Genomic DNA, 18,571 nt, shown 5'->3' with positions numbered 1-18,571 from the left:
TGTTGGTGGTGGAGGTGGTGGTGGTGGAGGAGGTGGTGTTGTTGGAGGATGTGGTGATGATGAAGGTGGTGATGGTGGTGGACATAGTGATGGTGGTGGAGATGGTGATGGTGAGCCGGTAGTGTTGGTGATGGTGGTGGAGGTGGTGTTGGTGGAGGAAGTGATGATGGTGATGGATGTGGTGGTAGTGGAGGTGGTGGTGGAGGTGGTGGTGTTGATGGAGGAGGTATTGATATGGAGGTGTTGATGGTGGAGGTGGTGGTGATGGTAGAGGAGGGAGTGTTGGTAATGGTGGTAGAAGTGGTGTTGGGTGGAGGAGGCGGTGTTGGTGGAGGAAGTGATGGAGGTGGTGGCAGGGGAAGTGGTGGTGGTAGAGGAGGTGGTGTTGGTGGAGGAAGTGGTGATGGTTGAGGTGATGGTGGTGGTGGTAGAGGTGGTGGTGGAGGAGGTGATGGTGGAGGAGGTGGTGGTAGAGGTAGAGGTGGTGTTGGTGGTAGAGGTGGTTGTTGTTGGTGGTGATAGTGGTGGTGGTGGTGGTGGTGGAGGTAGTATTGGTGATGGTAGTGGTGTTGGTGGAGGAAGTGATGATGGTGGTGGAGGTGGTGGAGGAGGTGGTGGTGGTGGTGGTGGTATTGGAGGTGGAGGTGGTGGTGGTGGTAGTGGAGGTGGTGTTGGTGGAGGAGGTGGTATTGGTGGAGGAGGTGGTGATGGTGTTTTTGTTGTTGATGGTGTTGGAGGTGGTGATGGTGTTGTTGTTGGTGATGGTGTTGGTGTTGGTGATGGTGTTGGAGGTGGTGTTGGTATTGGAGGTGGTGTTGGTGGAGGAGGTGGTATTGGTGGAGAGGTGTTGCTGTTGGTAGTGATGGTGGAGGAGGTGGTGATGGTGGTATTGGTGTTGAAGGTGGTGTTGATGGTGGCAGTGATGGTGTTGGAGGTAGAGGTGGTATTGGTGGTAGAGGTGGTGATGTTGGTGGAGGTAGTGTTGGTGGAGATAGTTGGTGGTGGAGGTGGTGTTGGTGGTGGAGGTGGTATTGGTGGAGATAGTGTTGGTGGTGGAGGTGGTGGTGATGGTGGTGGAGGTGGTGATGATGGTGGAGGTAGTGATGGTGGTGGAGGTGGTGATGTTGGTGGAGATAGTTGGTGGTGGAGGTGGTGGTGTTGGTGGTGGAGGTGGTGATGGTGGTGGAGGTAGTATTGGTGGAGGTAGTATTGATAGAGGTAGTGTTGGTGGAGTTGGTTTGGTGCTAGAAGTGATATTAGTGAAGGTGATGGAGGTGGTTTTGGTGGTAGAGATGGTGGTGGTGGTGGAGGTGGTGATGGTAGAGGTAATGGTGATGGTGCCGGTTCTGGGTTTGATTCCAGTGGTTTCATGGTGTGATGCATGCATTTACCAACACAGGGAATGTTTCCATTTCTCCAGAAAGTTGCTCTGCATTCCTTCCCACAGCATCTCATTCCCTCTCTACAATGGAGTTTTTTCTTTTACTTTTTGTAACCAAACATTCATGCTGCCCAATACCTGGATATCACCTAAATGAAACCACACAGTGCCACCACAAGAAGTTCTCCTTTTCTTCTATATCCTTCTTAGAAAATGTCACCCAGCTTCCCTATACATTTCAGGTGCCCTTTTTCCTCTCGTGGCAAGATTTTACTCCTTTCTGATAAAAGTTGTAAACTCCTGCATCTTAGGGACAATTGAAATGGCTTTTATATAAGTCTCCTATGACTCCTACTTTTCTTTAGCTTTTTCAAAATGATCCAATGATTTCTAGATTTTATTAATGAAGGGAGAAAGAAAACCATGTTTTTAATCTCTTTTAACCTGCCACCAGAATAAATGTTATCAGACATAAAGTGATCAAAAGAATCTTACATGCATGGATAAGGGCTGACTTGAATAGAGTGTGTTATTTTTGCAAAGTCCTATTAGACTTCATTTATTAATATTTTATGCAGCTATGTTTCTGCATAAAGGAAATCAACTTTATGAGGAGTTAAGTTTGAATTTCATATAATTTTTATATGTCACAAAAAACATGCTCTTTTGGCCTTTATTCAGGCATTTAAAGATATTAAAACTGTTCCTTGCCTGGCATTGGTGGCTCAGTATCTAGGATTATAGAATCCTAGATACTCAGGAGGCTGAGATCTGAGGATCATGGTTCAAAGCTAGCCTGGGCTGGAAAATCAGTGAGACTCCTATCTCCAATAAACCACCAGAAAACCAGAAGTGGCACTGTGGCTCAAGTGGTAGAGTGCCAGCCTTGAGCTGAAGAGCTGAGGGATAGCGCCCAGGCCCAGAGTTGAAGGCCCATGACTAACAAAACAACAACAACAAAAAACAACTGTTCCTTGCTAATAGGCTTCAAGAAAGCAGACGATAACCCATCACTTGCTAAACCCTGGTCTAACCTAGGCTACCATCAAGAATAGCTATTCCTGGAGGCTTATCAGAGTTCACCTGTAGAATCATCTTGTCCTGTGGTTTTTTTAGATATTGAATCTTAAAAAATGATCTGAAGACACTTTTCTAGTTAATATTAGTAATCGTAATTAGTATTAGTAATAGTTTCTTGTTTGAAAGGTTGTCTTTCTCTCTATTACTGTTCAGATTGTTCTCAGGTTCCTAGGCCCCTGTGACCTCAGCCTTAGCCTTCTGAGAAGCCAGGACTATAGGCATGTGCTGTGGCATCCAGCTACACTGATTATTCTTGTCTGTCTGTGAATCCATCCTCTTCTTCTGGATTGCCCAGGCTTGTTTGCTATATGTGTTTTGTTTTGTTTTTTTTTTGCTACAGAGTTGTACACAGCATTCTGTCAGTAATTAATCCCTTTCCACTGTGCTTCCTGCTTCCTATTTTATTTTTAGCCTGGTTTGTGAAGAGGCTTATCTAGTTGTCTTTTTGTAGAATCAAACTTGGGGTTCATCCATCCTTCCTAGGATTTTGTTGCTAGCTCATGAGTTTGTCTTTTTTATCTTTTTAATTCTGCTTCCCACTTTATTTGGCGTCCCATTTTCAATGAGTAATGTGTTCCTTCTTTGCGGTCGCTTCTTCATTGACAAAGGCAGGCAGGATATAATCTTTGAGCACACGTGTGTATCCATGGCTTGCTGATTATAGGTTTAGGGTTCCTTCTTGCTTGCTTTCTAGATAGCACATGATTTCAGTCTTTGCACTTGATTAGGTGTGCTATGTTATCTTGCTCCCAATGTCGCATGAAGGAAGCCAGGTACCAAGCGCTTACTGTGCGCTTCTTGCATGTGGCACATAGCTGGTCCCTATGTTGAAAGCCTGGGTCGTGGACACTGGGAAGGCAAGTCAGGACTAGACTTTAACAGCTCTAAACAGATCATCTCTTTCATGGTCTGGATGCTGAGTTTGCACATGTTCAGCCCTTCCCTACTCTAATGCTACAAATGCATAGAAAGTTCAGAAATGGAAAGTCTAGCAGAAAAACTGATAGTAAGTATATATACTTAATATTTAGATGTGCTGGGCACTGATGGCTATAATCCTAGCTACTCAGAAGGCTGAGATCTGAGGATCACAGATCCAAGCCAGTCCAGGCAGGAAAGTCTATGAGACTCTTATCTCCAATTAACCACTAGAAAACTGGAAGTGGAGCCATGATTCAAAGTGACAGAACTCTAGCATTGAGCAAAAAGAGCTCAGGGACAGTGGTCAGGCCCTGAGTTCAAGTCCTATATCCGACCAAAAAACAATATTTTAGATTTCTTAGAAATGGTATGTACAACTTAGTGATCCCTTGGGCTACTCTATTCCTGTGTACTGGAAGGTTACAGTGTAACATTATGAACTTTGTGCCATTTCTTTGTGCTGTTTGTTGCTATCATAAACTGTGGGTGAGGGTGGTATCAAAGGGTTCTGCTGTTGGTTTTACCCAACTTAATGCCTTTGTCTTTCCATCCTTTGGAACAATCACCTGTCATTGAATCTGAGCACAATAGCTTTCTGATGCCTCCCTAACTTTTGACTGTATTGAGCATGAAATCTCAACTCTTTGAGAACGTCTGGTGATAAGTGTGGTTTGGGAAGGAGTTAGACAGTGGCTGATTCCCCTTTCTTCCAGGCTATTATGCACCATGAAGGGCACATGGATGATGGCTTAAATTTATCCAGATCTCAGCACGAGGAATCTCGCACGGCTCGGGTCATCCGCAGCACCGTCTTCCTCTTCAATAGGTTTATAAGGTAATTTTTGTTGCCATGGTTGTTCGATTTTTAAACATTCTTCCTAGATTTACAAGTAAATGGTTCCTAACATATACAATGATCCTACATATACAATGGTGGGTCAGCAGACTACAATCAAAAGTGCTACTTAGAGAATGTTTTAAAATTTAAATAACTGAGCTCATACTCAGGGCCTCTCATGTTTAATTGGTTTGCTTACTCATAGCTGGTGCTCTACCACTTGAGCCATGCTTCCAGTTCAGCATTTTGCTGATTGGGTAGAGATGGAGTCTGACAGACATTTCTGCCTAGGCTTGCTTCAAATCAGGATCCTCTAGGTCTCAGTCTCCTGAGTTCCCAGGATTACAGGCATGAGTGACCAGTACCCAGTTTTATGCCTTTTTTCTTTTTCTTTCAAAAGAATGAACTTTTATATTAGAAATGTCTTATAAACTGTGTATGTCATTTGTAGTTGATCTGTTTGTGCTAGACCTTCTGTAATGAGGGTATTGGAGATACGTGATGAGATTCAAAATATGTTAAAAAATAAGTGACTCTGATAGTAAGTAATTATCATCATAATTGAAATAATTGCATAATCCTCAAGCTCAGTTAAACTTGTGGCCAAAGTATTTTCTGGGAACATTATGCTAATTAACTTTCTGATCCGTGATGGATACCGTCTGTCTCTTCACATTTGCGGATTTGATAGGTGTACGTTTTTCTGTACATCTACAGCATTAGAGCTTGGCATGGTGGTTGGTGCACACCTTTAGAACAGCTTCAGCAGTTCTTGGGGGCTCCTTGGAGATACCTCAGGCCCCGGGAGGGCCCCACAGAGGAGCTGAGGCCTGGCCTGCCCTCCTGGACAGAACACCCCTCCCCTTTCCACCTGCCTGTATCTGGTGCACTTGTATGTGGTTTTATTTCCAAACCCAAGCTAAACCAAGGAAGCTGAGATGTGGGCCGCTGATGGAAGTGTGGGCTGTCCATTCCAGGGGCCTCGATGCTCTGAGCAAGAAAGCCAAGGCACCCAGCGTGGACTTGCCCATCGAGTCAGTAAGCCTGAGTCTGCAGGACCTCATCGGCTACTTCCACCCCCCGGATGAGCACCTGGAGCACGAGGACAAGCAGAACCGACTGCGAGCCCTAAAGAACCGGCAGAACCTCTTCCAGGAGGAGGTGCGGCTGCCCGCCCTGGGCATTTCCCCTCCACATTCTTCCCATCCATTCCACAGCTCTAAGTACTCATGTACATGTAACTATGTGTATGTGTACAACACATACAGCTGATGGGGTATTATGCAGCCTTAAAGAGGAATACACCACAAGTGAATGAAATACCTTGCAGGAAAATGGGTGGAACTAGAAAGCAAGTTAAGGGAAATAACTTAGACTGGAAAAGACCCACATCACAATTCTCTCTCATATGTAGATCTTTTTAAGGTGTGGTCTGGGGTGGGTGGGAGAGGAGAATGACTGGAGAGAAAACCAAATGACTTTTTTTTTGACAGTTGTGGGGCTTGAACTCTGGGTCTGGGCATTTTCCCTGTGCTCTTCAGCTCAAGGCAAGAGCCCTATCACTTGAGCCACAGCACCACTTCTGGTTTTCTAGTGGTTTATTAGAGATAAGAGTCTCATGGACTTTCCTGCCCGGGCTGGCTTTGAACCATGATCCTCAGATCTCAGCCTCCTGAGTAGCTAGGATGACAGGCGTGAGCCACCGGCACCCGGCTGAATGACTTTTCTTTTGGCATGGCTTTGTGTGGGGGGGTGGGGAGGGGGCAGCAAGAGGAAGGAAGGTGAGAGGAGAAAGGGGTAGCAGATCTAATGAAGCACATCATTATTTTATGGATGCATGTGATTGATGCATGCAGGATTAGTGTAGGGACTGCTTGGAAAGGGAGAAGGAGAGGTGCGTGTGAGCCAAGAGTGCACACATCACTCACGTATGGCAGTGCCCATGGCCATGAGCGCTCGTTTCACCGTGACTGTAGGCTAGTAAGAGAAAACCCACGTCCCTGAATCGTGGCTCAGAGGAGCAGGTCCTTCTTCCCCTCATCTCTGTGGGGATCTGTCCAGGCCTCAGTGCCCCCTCTGTCCGCTGGCGGGCACTGCAGCTGGCTTCGGAAGGCTCACCTAAATCCAGAGCCCTGAGTAGCTGCGGACGTTAGAAAAGCTTCAGCTGTGCTGGGAGCTCCCTGGAGACGCCTGTGGCCCCAGAGGCTCTGCACTGGGGAGGATGCTACCCCTGGAGGCCCCCATCCGGGGGGCTGAGGCCCGGGGTCTCCTGTCCTGGACACAGCACCCCCTCACCCTGTCCCCTCTAGGTCCAGTTTTATTCTGTCTCAAGTTCCACTGCTGCGAAGAACTCATGTGCTGTGCTTTACATACAGCATGAGTGATGTAGCTCACATCCCAGTGCTGGTGTGGACCCTGGACCATTCCAGGGGTCAGTGGGTGCTCACTGGGCAGCCCAGGGTCCACAGGGCAGCAAGCTCCATGCGCAGTTCCTGCAGCCAGCCAGCAAACGCTGGTGCCCCTCTGCCTTGTTCTTTTAGATCTATCTTCCTCTTTCTTCCTTTCCCTTCTTCCCTCTTTCCTTTCCTCCCTCCCTTTCTTCCTCCTCTTCCTTCTCTCCCTTCTTCTTCATCTCCTCCTCCCCCTCCTTTCTTTCTCCTCTCTGTTTCTCTCTTGGCAGTACTGGGTTTGCGTACAGGACCTTACACATGTGCTTTTCCATTTGAGCCATGTCCATCCTCTTTTGCATTATTTTATTTTTCAGGTAGAAAGTTGTACTTGTTCCCAGACCAGCCTCAGATGGTCATCCTCCTCATTGTTCATTCCCTCTCCTCCTCCTCCTCCTCCTCTTCCCTCTTCTCCTCTTCTTTCCTCCTCCTCCTCCTTTTCCTTTTCCCTTTCTTCCTCCTCCTCTCTCTCCCTTTCCCTCTCCTCCTCTTTTTTCTCCTTTCCTCCTTCTCCTTTTCCTTTTCCTCTTTCTTTTCTCATTCAGATGGGACCTAGAATCATTCCAAAGTTCCTCTTAAATTCTCTGTTATGCAACGAATATTCAAATAAACCAAGTCAGCTGTTGGTGCCTTTTCCTTCTGTTAGCTTTGTGTCCTTCTGCAAACCTTGATTGGCAGAAGTAATAAGACACACCATTTCAAATATAGGCTGCTTCCTGGAGAACTTTCTTATGAGTTTTTTACTTGCTTTATAAATGACTTTTTATTCCCTTTCTCTTACTTAATGTATTGTGTCTTTAATGTAGTGAATGTAATAATACTGGTCTAAGAAAAATGGCCTGCTTTTATACTCTCATATAACCACAGAACCCGCTCTGTGCCCCATTCAAGTAGGCCAGTGTTGTTCTTCTTTGAGCTTGGTTCTTAGGATTTGATGTCCACCTTGGATTATTTGAAGAACATTTCCTTTCACATGCAAATGCCTTTCTTCCTGCTCTTTAAATAAACCATCTTCAGTTTAGCCAATGACAAGCAGACATTCTGTGAGCTGGCCTGTCTTGTCTTTTTTTTGGGGGGGGGAGGGGGCAGGGGGAGCAGAACTGGTTTCCTAGGTGTTTTTCTCCCACACAGGGGGTGATCAGCCTGGTGCTGGAGTGCATCGACCGGCTGCACGTCTACAGCAGCGCTGCGCACTTTGCTGACGTGGCTGGGAGAGAAGCAGCCCAGTCCTGGAAGTCCATTCTCAACTCTCTCTACGAACTGCTGGGTAAGTGCCACCGCTCAGCTCTCACCCAAGGCAGGCTTTTCCTCATCAGGGTTTTGAATGCTTTTTGTGGGACCAAAGCCCAGGAGACTCAGCTCCCAGATTGGGCTCTAGGTGGGAAAGGCAGCTTTGGGTGAAGGAAGGAAGGAAGATGATCCAGGGTGTAGTTGTTTGCTGGAGCTATACGAAGCTACACTTGTGGTGGTATATGTCACATCCTGTTGGCTCTGTGCCAATACAGGTCTTCGTCTTCTTTTTTGGTCATTTTATATTTCCTGTGCCCGGTTAGGCCTCATGGTTTTGGCATGCTGTGGAGGTAGTTTGTCCCTTGTCAAGCTCTTACCCTATTGGCTCACTGGTAAGCTAGCTACTTTCCCCTTGGCACTTAGCCTTGGCCTGTATTACAGCACGGGTCCCCTTCCTGGTTATACGTGGGCCTACTTTTAAAGAGAACAACAGCGGCCTTCTAGTTTCTGTCTTTTAACTTTTGCTCTGGCATATAGTGGCTCCTCGGTAAGTATGTGTTAGCCATCGAGTTCTGGTGGAATAAGAATTTTAAAAAAGCATAAAAAGTGGATAAATATTTTATTGTGTTTTTAAGTAGTTGTGCCAAGAGGTTTCAGTTCAACAAAATCGGTTGATAAAGATTTGTAAGGTGTGGAAGGGTAGTCAAAATGCTTCCAAGGGAAGTTGGACTTCATTGAGCTACCAAGAGCCAGCACAGGCCCGCACGTGGCCTCCTGCGCCGGTCCGTGTTCCTGTGGTTTTCTGAGGTGAATCGTGTGATTCGTGATGAGGGGCTCTGGGACTCTGCGCTGGGGTCTAGTGTGCTGGCGTTTCTCTGAACATCACCGAGGATTTGCGACTCTTCGGGAATCTGGAATCATCGTCTTACCCCAACAATCATCAGGACAAAGATGCAATGGGGCTGAAGGCGTGAATAGTTCACAGATGCACAACATGCTGGTGTGTAACAGTAGTGTGACCATTCACCTCACACGACACAGCCCGAATTCCTCGATGAACTCCGTGTCTGGGTGCAGGCAGAACGCGGCTGTAGATAATCGGATACAACGAGCATGCTCTAGCTGCACAGGTGTGCGTTGTATCCTAGCAGGGTGCACGCTTCTGAGCAACTCCACAGAGTTACTTGGGGGGGGGGAAGTGTTTTGCGGAAGGTGCCAGGGCCCTGGCTGTGAGCACGAACCTCATCATAATTAGTTGTGCAGTTTGCCGTGATTAGAGCATACCTAGACAGGGATGAGAAGTTGGGATCTGTTCAGCTGGAATTACAGAAAGCCCCGAGTCACAGGGCCTTAGACATCAGAGTGGGTCTTAGGGTTCACTCAGCCAGCTTTCTACCAGAGTGGGACATTATGGCTCCCTCTGCCACCCCCCCTCCCCCTGCCGCTGCCGGTTCTCCAGAACCAGCTCCCATGTGTCCCTTGTTGACTTCCTGGATCCCTTGCTCTCCCCCAGGGCTCAGCTGTGTGTCTCACATCCTGCAGCCATCCCTGGCTTTGACTGGCAGGGCCCATGCTGAAATTGAGGATGGGGGCCTTAGACTCCGCTGGAGCTCATGTGGAGAGTGGGGGAGGCAGGGGGGGTGGCAGAGGAAGAACAGCTCTGCCCTACACCAGCTGTCTGTGTTCACCACGGACCCCGCAGGCTGGCTGAGTTGAATTCAAATTCAGGTACTTGTATGTGTTACCTAGTGCTCCCGGGGGGGGGGGGGAGGGTGCACTCGGTGAACATTGGCTTTAATTATTCAATAAACAATCACAGCGATTCCCATTGACTTTCTGCGGCATGGTGAACTTGGCTGTCAGTTTCCTTTATTAAAAACCAGCAGGTCTATTTCTCCTCCTCCATAGGTCTCTCTCCTTTTTAAAAAATTTTATTTTTGAGTTAGCATATGTTAACAATACACGGGGGTGTCATAGTGACAGAGTATACTCCATTCTGAGCAGGTTTTCCCTCTCCACTGTACCCGTTTAGCTCCGCCCCCAGCCCCCACGTTCACCAGGGTGTGGAGGGTTTGTATAAATGCTGTCATGCATGGATAAAAGCGTTGGTAATAATCATCACTGAGGAAGATGTCAGATTGTGTGTTCCGGACTGGAGGTCAAATCAATGAAATTTACAGAGCCAGATCAATTTCTGCTCTGTGCCATATATAAAACTTTAAATGTGCATATCCTTGCATTTTCTGAACTTCTACTTTAAGAAAGGTGTTCTTTAAAACCACTGGTGCCAAGATGGAAAGAATCTCCACTGTAAAATTGTTTACAAAGACCCTCAATCAATCTCCCTGTCAACAGGAGATTGGTTGTATCAGCTACAGGAGACTCAAATAGTATCAAACATGGAGTGGGCACTGAAAATTAAGATAATGCATTAATGCTTTATGTACTGGGGAAGTCATTAGAAACAAGCCAACCACACTGTAGCTCCTTAGTATTTCACTGTGGTATTAAATGTGTGTGGGGGGGGGGAGGAGAGAGGTAGATTCTGATCACATAAAATTAAAAATGTGCAGGGTTAGCTATGTTCTTGTATATATATTGGCCATTTCTGAAAGAGTGAACAAAAAATGCTATATGACTATTTCTTGGGAAAAGGATTTGAACCTTTTCATTTATTATGTGCCCTTTTAAGTGTTTATTCTTAATCTGTTGGGATTCATTCCTTTTATAACGTGCTTATAAAAATGTACTTAACATGGACTGATGCTTAGAGAAATGGTGATGAGAGGAAAAAGCCTCACATTAAACTTCAGTTAAGTGGAACAAAATAGAATTATTTGATAATTGTATGCACACATGAAGGTGCTCTCCTCTGAAGACAAGGCAGTTTAAATGGGACAGATGTTTCAGACAGATAGAATTAGGAGAAACTTTATCTTTTAAAACAAGATTCTTTGATTTCTCCTTGTTTTTGTATTGCTCTTATAATGATCATTGGTTTTTAAGCATAAAAAAAGAGAATGAAGCCCCTTTTTGCTGATGCATAAAAGAAGTCAGAACTATCTGTTTGCTGCAGGCAGTTTGCATTGAATTTGGTGTCATCACATAGCCACATACACCTGTGTTTATACTTCGGTTTGGAGGTCAGGTCCTAGATCTGCAGGTGTAACTGGAGTTCTAAAATGTATATTTACCTTAGCTTTCCTTGTGATGCCAACTGGCATTTCCTCCACTACCAAAAACTTGGTTCAAACATCAGCTCCAAAGCCTCCTCTCTTGTTCTTCCACACAGGTAGAGCTACTCTCTCCCGAGGTTGCATGTAAAATATGCCCTCTTTTCTTTTCTTTTTTCCTTGGGAATGCCTATTATTGAATGGAGAGAAATGCAGGGAGAACTGGTAATCTGTAACTATTTGGCACCTGACGTGGTATCACTTGATACGTGCGTTAAGTGGAGAATAACAGCAGTAGATTTATGAGCTGCCATCTCGAGGCCCTCCGTACGTTGTCAGCATGACTCCTAATTTCAGAAGCATTGCTGTCCCATTCTTCATACATCATGTCTGATGCTCCTGCTATTCATCTGTGGGACACTTGTAAACCAGAGTAATTTTCTAAAGATGTCTGAGAAGTGGCTCTTGGGCTAAACCTCTACGAATCACTCATTTTCTGCAGCTTCAGAATAGGAAACGAGCATGAGAGGCCACTATTTTTTAGGTCTGGCAGCCCTGACCGGTGTCAGATGACTTGAGTAGTATTCAGAGGTGTGTGGTATTTGGGAAGGGAGTGGATCCCGAGGATTCTCACATAACGAATGCCTTCTGCATTTGCTGGCATTGCTAGGAGGCGGGGGAAAGTACTAGGTAAGGTCTAGCTAGAAGAGCGGGGTTACTGTGAGTATCCCTGGGATGGTACCCACCCCCATACCATAGCTTCCTAGCTACCATGAGGTGAGCAGTTCTCCACCACGCCCTTCCACCATGATGGTTCTGCCTCACAGGCTTCAAATCAATGGAGCCAGCCAACCACGGATGCAAAGCTCAGAAAACATGAGCCAAAGTCAAGCTTTCCTCTTCTAAGTTATTTACTCAGGGATTTTGTCACAGTGACAAAATTTGCACATCCCGATGATTCCCAGAGTCTCAGGGAAGCAGATTTCCTCAACCCCCGAAGATGCCAGGAAGGTAATCAAGAGGCAAAGAAGGAGGGACGGGGACCTCCGAGGTCGGGAATCCCTGGAGCCACAGGCTTTCCTAGGAGTTGCCTGAGACTGAGTTCGTCAGTCTGCTTCCTGGCATTCCCAGATTGTAAACAGTGATGTCTCACTTGGGAGAACTCGCTCTCCCTTTAAATATCACATTATTCAAAAAAATCTCACCGACACTGAGCGCATTCACACTGCCTTTGAATGATTTTATGGTATTGGAGTGGAAGTTACATTAAGAAATTTCCAGACATGCTTCAAAAGAAATGAACCAGCTGAATTGTAGTTGTTGTCAGTCATGGGGCTTGAACTCAGGGCCTGGGCACTGTCCTTAAGCTTTTTCACTCAAAGGTAACACTCTACCACTTTGAGCCACAGCTCCACTTCTGGTTTTCTGCTGTTTAATTAGAGATAAGAGTCTCCTACATCTCCCTGCCTGGGCTGGCTTTGAACTGTGAGCCTCGGATCTCAGCCTCCTGAATAGCTAGGGTGACAGGGATGAGCCACTGATGTCTGGCCCAACTGAAGTTTTGAATTGAAAGGTGAAAGTTTTAAAATGGGGGTCTATAAAGTAGGTTGAAGAAGAATTTCCTATAAAGAAGATTTTTTTTTATTGGTCAAAAAATTGTAGAAAATGTGAGCTCAAAGTTATTAGAATGGATTTCTTTAAGTCATCTGAGTGTTTACTATGTATTGTGATTTTCCCACTAGAAAGATTTTATAGACACATACATATACATATATATGTGTGTATGTCTGTGTATATCTCCTTTTTAGCCATTAACACTTATATCCTTCCCTCTACATAACATTCAGCTATTTCTCCTGTTAGAGCTATAAGTACTAGTTCTAGCTTCATGAATTTTCGGTGCATTTTCAAGAAAACCAATGTGTTCTTAAGTTCTTCAGTATAGAGGTATGAAAAATGGACTCTAGAGAGAGGAAATAATTTAGTCTCATGGCCAATTGAAATCTGTGTGTCTTAGAACCTAAGCAAAGAACTTCCCTTGACACTGGCTTTTGCATCCCCTCCAACCCCCCTTTATTGTCACCTCCCATGGTGACATGTTACTGTCTGATGGTTTTTTTCTCACAAGCGGTGGGGGTTTTCAGCCCTCATTAGTACATAGCAGGTCACTTTCATGGTTTTGTGCACACATGTGCACTTCTTCTCTCCATTTGCATCGGATTTGGATTCACGAAAACATTTTGTTCTTGAGCCAGTATTTTAGTGCTCCTATTAGCTTACCTTGATTTTTGAACTAGAGAAAAAAAAATCACCAAAATGTGACATCTTCTTTTGCAGCTGCCCTCATTAGAGGAAATCGCAAGAACTGTGCTCAGTTTTCTGGTTCCCTGGACTGGCTCATCAGCAGACTGGAAAGACTAGAAGCTTCCTCAGGTAGGTGCTCTGGTTCTCCCCTTGGGTGAGTGAGATGTTATTCCTGTTTTCCTCTATCTCTTGCTCTTTAAGTTATGAAAACAAATTCTGATTTTCAGTGCAATAGTAGTGCTTTCCTTTTAATTATTTGGAGATTGTCTGCTTATTGACTCAATCATTACTCGTGCCATGAGTTATTTCTGAGCAGCAATCTAACAGTACCTTGTCCATTTACATGTTAATTAATTCAACTTAATTTAATTGTGAAATACTGAATTTTCCTTCTATTCTCAAATCACAGACTCCTGATGTACTCTGTAAACAAAAAGAGGAAATTGCAGTCCTCAGTTTTTTTCTTGGTGTTCAAAGGTTATTTGGATAATTGAGGTTGGTTTCACAAATAATACAGTACAATATGTTATTTCAAAAGGGATTTCTTAAATGATAACCAACCGTCGGTATAATAGGAAAATAGAAGCCAGTTGTGTGCCTTTCTGTCATGCTAGTTTTATTTTGGTGGGGGTGGACTTCTCAGTGATTGACAGGCTTTTCAGATGTAGGAGGCGGGAGTTCTCAGTGATAGGCTTTCCAGATGTGTATGGGGGGTGGGACTTCTCAGTGATTGACAGGCTTTTCAGATGTGGGGGGCAGGAGTTCTCAGTGATAGGCTTTCTAGATATGTGTCAGGGGCAGGACTTCTCAGTGATTGACAGGCTTTCCAGATGTTCCCAGCTGTTGGTCTTACTGAGCAGGGGGTTGGAAGTGGGGTGAAGAGGGAGAAGCCCACTCACCAGGCCCTCCATGGAGTTCCATGTGAAAACCTGTGAATAGCTAAGTGAGAGATGGAAGAGACCCAGAGGATTAGGGTCACATGGGGTCAAGTCTGCTGATCACTGATACCATGTTTTTTCAGCTTCCTTCCTTTCCCTAATTTTCATTTTGATTCTTCGTCTGCCACTATGAGCAAGCTATACACAGTGCGAGTGCTAGTGGCTCATGTCTGTAATCTTAGCTAATTAGGAGTCTGAGATCCCAGGGTTGTGGAGAGACTGGACTGAAGCCAGTCTGGGTAGTCTAACATCGATGGCCAGACAGCCGTGCAGGGGCCTTGCTGCAGGCGCCGAGGGCAGAGGTCCCGAGTCTGCCGTGAGGGGCAGGTGCATGTTAGGTTTTTTAAAAAAGAGGTAGTCGAGTAAGAACCACACCATGCACATGGTATTCAGGTAAGGGGTAGGTTTATTCCGGCTAGCACCAGGCCATGTTGGCCCTCCACGTGGCTGGGAAAAGGCCTGAGAAAGAGGGCATCTGGCCCTGGGCTAGGCCTTATCTAGGGTAGGGGCCGGGGTGGGGTGGAGTGGAGGGGGAAAGGTGTGGCCACATCCAGTCCAGATGTGACCTCCTTCAGGTGCGCCAGTTGCCTAGGTAACGCAGGTACTGGGCAGAGACTTTGCTGGAAGGAGGGTGGAGTCTGCTCGCCATCCAGGAGCAGACCTTACAGTGCGCTGTACGAATATTAATCATTTAATTCTCACAGCAGCCCTGAGGGGAGGATGCCAGTGTTGTACACAGTTTGCAGGTGGAAGAGAGACTCAGAACCAGGACAGAGCCAGCATTGGGGCCGGCATCTAAACCATCTAAATAAACCATCACACTATGCTGTCTCTTTACAGGTTCCTCGTGTGTGTGTGTGTGTGTGTGTGTGTGTGTGTGTGTGTGTGTGTGTGTGTGTCTCATACTGAGGTTTGAACTCAGCATCTCAAGCAGGCACTCCTTCCACTGACCCATGACGCCAGCCGTGGTTTATGCTAGTTATTTTGGAGACAGAGTCTTGCTTCCTGTCCCAGTGTGTGCATGAGTTCTGAGCTGCCTGTTGTAGGCTTCTCATTGTAGTTAGGGTGGCAGGCATGCGGTCCTGCACCCAGCTTTCTACTGAGAAGAGATCTGGAGAGACCTTGGACCCCTTTCTGTCCACGCTGGCCTTGAACTGTGATCTTCCCAATCGGAGCTTGCCATGGCTCTGGGGTTACAGCCGGGAGCCAGTAGTGCATGGCTTCTTTAAAGGTGCTCACTGAGGGTGTGACTATTAATGGGGTTAAAGTATGTGTAGTTAGGTGGTTTGGGATTCAGTTTTCTTGTTCTTTTTTAAGGGCACAGTAGAACTTCTGAGCCGAGTTGTCATGGCCTTCTGAGCTTTCATTTCCTTGACTATCTTCATGTGCTCTTAAAAAGCTCCATAAATTCACACCGTAAACACCACTGGTGAGAAACGATCAGCGGCCGCAGTGTTAGGAAATAGGAGAAACATGACGATGTTAAGCAATCATTTACAGGGAAAGTGACGGTGAGATCTGCAGGGACTCCCATGAGACAGACACCGAAGGGACTTTTAAAGCATTGCATCACAAATTAAGAACTGGGGAGGAGAGACATTTATGGGGTATCAAATATCCTGACATACCTACACAAGTTAGAATAGCTTGTCCACGTGAGTTAATATGTCCTTCATCTCAAATATTCGTTTGTTTTGTGATGAGAGTACTTGAAACTCACTCTCAGAGATCACGTAGCTATACGGCTTGCCCAAGGAGCACGGGAGCTGGGTGCTAGGCGCTGGGTGGTGCTGAGACTAGGGGTGCTGACTGAGTCCCTCCATTGCCACGGAGGTCAGGGAAAATCTCGTAGCAAAGAAGTGCAGGATCTGGTAGAAGGCGAAGTTGCATGGCTTGAACAGGAAGGAGGAGGAATTGCGCAGAGGCCCACCTGCGTCTGCTACCTATGATGGTATGATTCAGCATGCCCATGTGTGGGTACATGTGTGTGTATGTGCATGTGTTTCTGTGTCTTTGAGAGATGACCTGTGTCCCAAGTGTATAAAGCTGTATTCCAGTATCTGATCACTGTGTGAAAAGCAACTACTCTCTACTTCTTGTGGGTGGGTGCAGGGAGATGATTTCTTTATCATCTCAGGCTAAGAGCATAAATGTGCCTGTAAGCCAGAGTGAATTGCAAAGGCAAAACAAGGGATCTGGCGGAGAGCAGGGAGACTGGATGAGCTGCATTTTGTCTGCCCCCCCAGCATTTTGCCTGACTAGCCCTCTTCGTCTGGGAAGCCTGCTGTGCTTCTTCCCTCCGCTTCCTGGGCCTGGGTGAGATCCCCTCTCTTACTAGCCATCCTGGTGCAGAGACCCCCCTGGGGTGAGGCGGGAGGAATCTTTGGGGAGGTGCAGATGCTAACGTTTGCATGCAGTGTGACTCCTAGCACAGGAAATGATCACATCTTTTAAAACTCCCAGAGTTCTCACTACTATCTCTCAAACAGTTTTCAACTTGCTGTTCTTTTTTCAAAGAAAGCACAGTTAATAATCTGTCCTAGTAATAGTCTGGCCAGCAGTGGTCTGTTTCAGAATCTTGTGTTCTGAGCTGCCCTCCTCCTCCTCGGTCACCAGCTACGTGTGAGCTGATGGTTAGAAAGAGGAAGCTTCGTTGCGCTGTTCTCTGACATCTGCTAGGCCTGAGAGAGACATCATGTGTAACAGATTGCAGGGACTGAGTGTTCACATATCACTTATGGCAGGGAGAAGGAAGCCGTTCACCAGGGAGAGCCTTGGAGAAGCGCAGGTTAGTTCTAGAATCAAAGTTTTGGATTTTCCTAAAAAGGCTATCATGCTATTCCCAGGTCATCGTACACCTGCGCTGGAGGAGAAACTAAATGACAATGGAAACTGTGTGAAGGAAATCATTTGTGACAGCTGCTGAGTACAGTAGCTATCAGGCCCTGGGAGCCTCTACTGTAATCTTCTACAACATATTCCAAGGATGAATGGTTTTTGCATAATGATCCTGGGTTGTCAGGTCATGTAAATTAGTGAAAGCTAGTGGCTGATGCCTGTCACCCTAGCTACACAGGAGGCTGGGATCTGAAGATCAAGGTTCCAAGCCCGCCTGGGCAGGAGGTCTGTGAGACTCTTATCTCCAATTAACCACCAAGAATCCAGAAGTGGAGGTGTGGCTCATGTAGTCGAGCACCAGCCTTGAGTGAAAAAAAGCCAAGGGAGAGCATGAGGCCCTTAGTTCAAGCCCCAGTACCAGCACACACACACACACACACACACGCACGCGCGCACACACGTGCACACATGTGCACACATGTGCACACACGCACACACGCACACACACACATACACTCAGAAGTTATTTCTTGTGAGCTAATGGATTATCTACTGAAGGTTGGGAAACAGCAGTTTAAAAAGTCCTTTTGAAATATCTGAAATAAAGTATTACTACTTAGAAGCTACTGATTGAGGAGCCCATACACTGGTTTCTGTTCTCCACCAAGCATTATGTTATAACTGGGCAAAAAATAAAAGAGAACAAGTGATAGCCTGGATTTTGAGGGATCCCTATGTTTTGTTGTATTTTACCAGCAATAAGGAAACATGGGGGGAAAATCCCTGCAAGAAAACTCTAAATGAAATGGAACGTTTTTTCTTTAATAGAAAGAACAGGTACTGGAAGCGCCCGAGTTATCTGAGATCTTGATCCCTATGACAGCGCTTCTCTCCAAGCCCTGGGATTAGCAGGAGAGCAAATGACTTTTCTAGAAAATGGTTCTGGAGATGAAAGAAATTCCCACCCTTTTCAGGTTGAGAAGAAAAGTCTCGGCTTCATGGGGTTGAAGAGGGTTTTTATTCATTTCCTGTGATCGTTCCTTCAGTCTGTTTCTCCTCTTTGGCTGCGGGCGCTGGGTATAAAGGGAAGTAGACGCAGGCGGGCCTGGGCTGGCAGAGGTCACAGTCTGATGGCTGGGTGTGAATGCCTCGCGCTGGAACAGGCCAGGGCATCAGAGCCCCTTTGGCCGCGGTGATGGACTTCGTTACGGAATAAGATTTCACGTTCGTGAATAGTCATGCATTTTTTCCCCATCTGTTTTCTTTTTTAAATGTTTTTCAAAGTCTAAAACACTTGCAGCATGTGAGTGAATCATAAAAACCCCAAACCATGAGGTTCATCGCGATGCCGGAAATCTCACAGCACTGATGCTTCTGATTCTGAGTACTCTGAGTTCTGTGAGCTGTTGAGGTGTCACCGT

At 46.1% G+C, this 18,571-nt stretch overlaps 1 protein-coding gene across 1 annotated transcript in view; it reads left to right on the top strand.

Moving 5' to 3' along the window:
* The window catches only part of Ryr2 (ryanodine receptor 2 (cardiac)), a 294,371-nt gene that overhangs the window by 75,016 nt on the left and 200,784 nt on the right, over positions 1-18,571 (top strand). The window contains exons 14-17 of the mRNA XM_013009227.1: positions 4,096-4,217; positions 5,198-5,381; positions 7,799-7,934; positions 13,408-13,503. Of these exons, the coding sequence (XP_012864681.1) occupies positions 4,096-4,217; positions 5,198-5,381; positions 7,799-7,934; positions 13,408-13,503 (538 nt within the window). The remainder of the gene's footprint in view (positions 1-4,095; positions 4,218-5,197; positions 5,382-7,798; positions 7,935-13,407; positions 13,504-18,571) is intronic.

This window comes from Dipodomys ordii, unplaced genomic scaffold, assembly GCF_000151885.1.
Source record: "Dipodomys ordii isolate 6190 unplaced genomic scaffold, Dord_2.0 Scaffold9, whole genome shotgun sequence".
Classification (NCBI taxonomy): Eukaryota; Metazoa; Chordata; class Mammalia; order Rodentia; family Heteromyidae; genus Dipodomys; species Dipodomys ordii.
The sequence above is the reverse complement of the archived record's forward strand: the minus strand, read 5'-3'. Positions and strand labels throughout refer to the sequence as shown.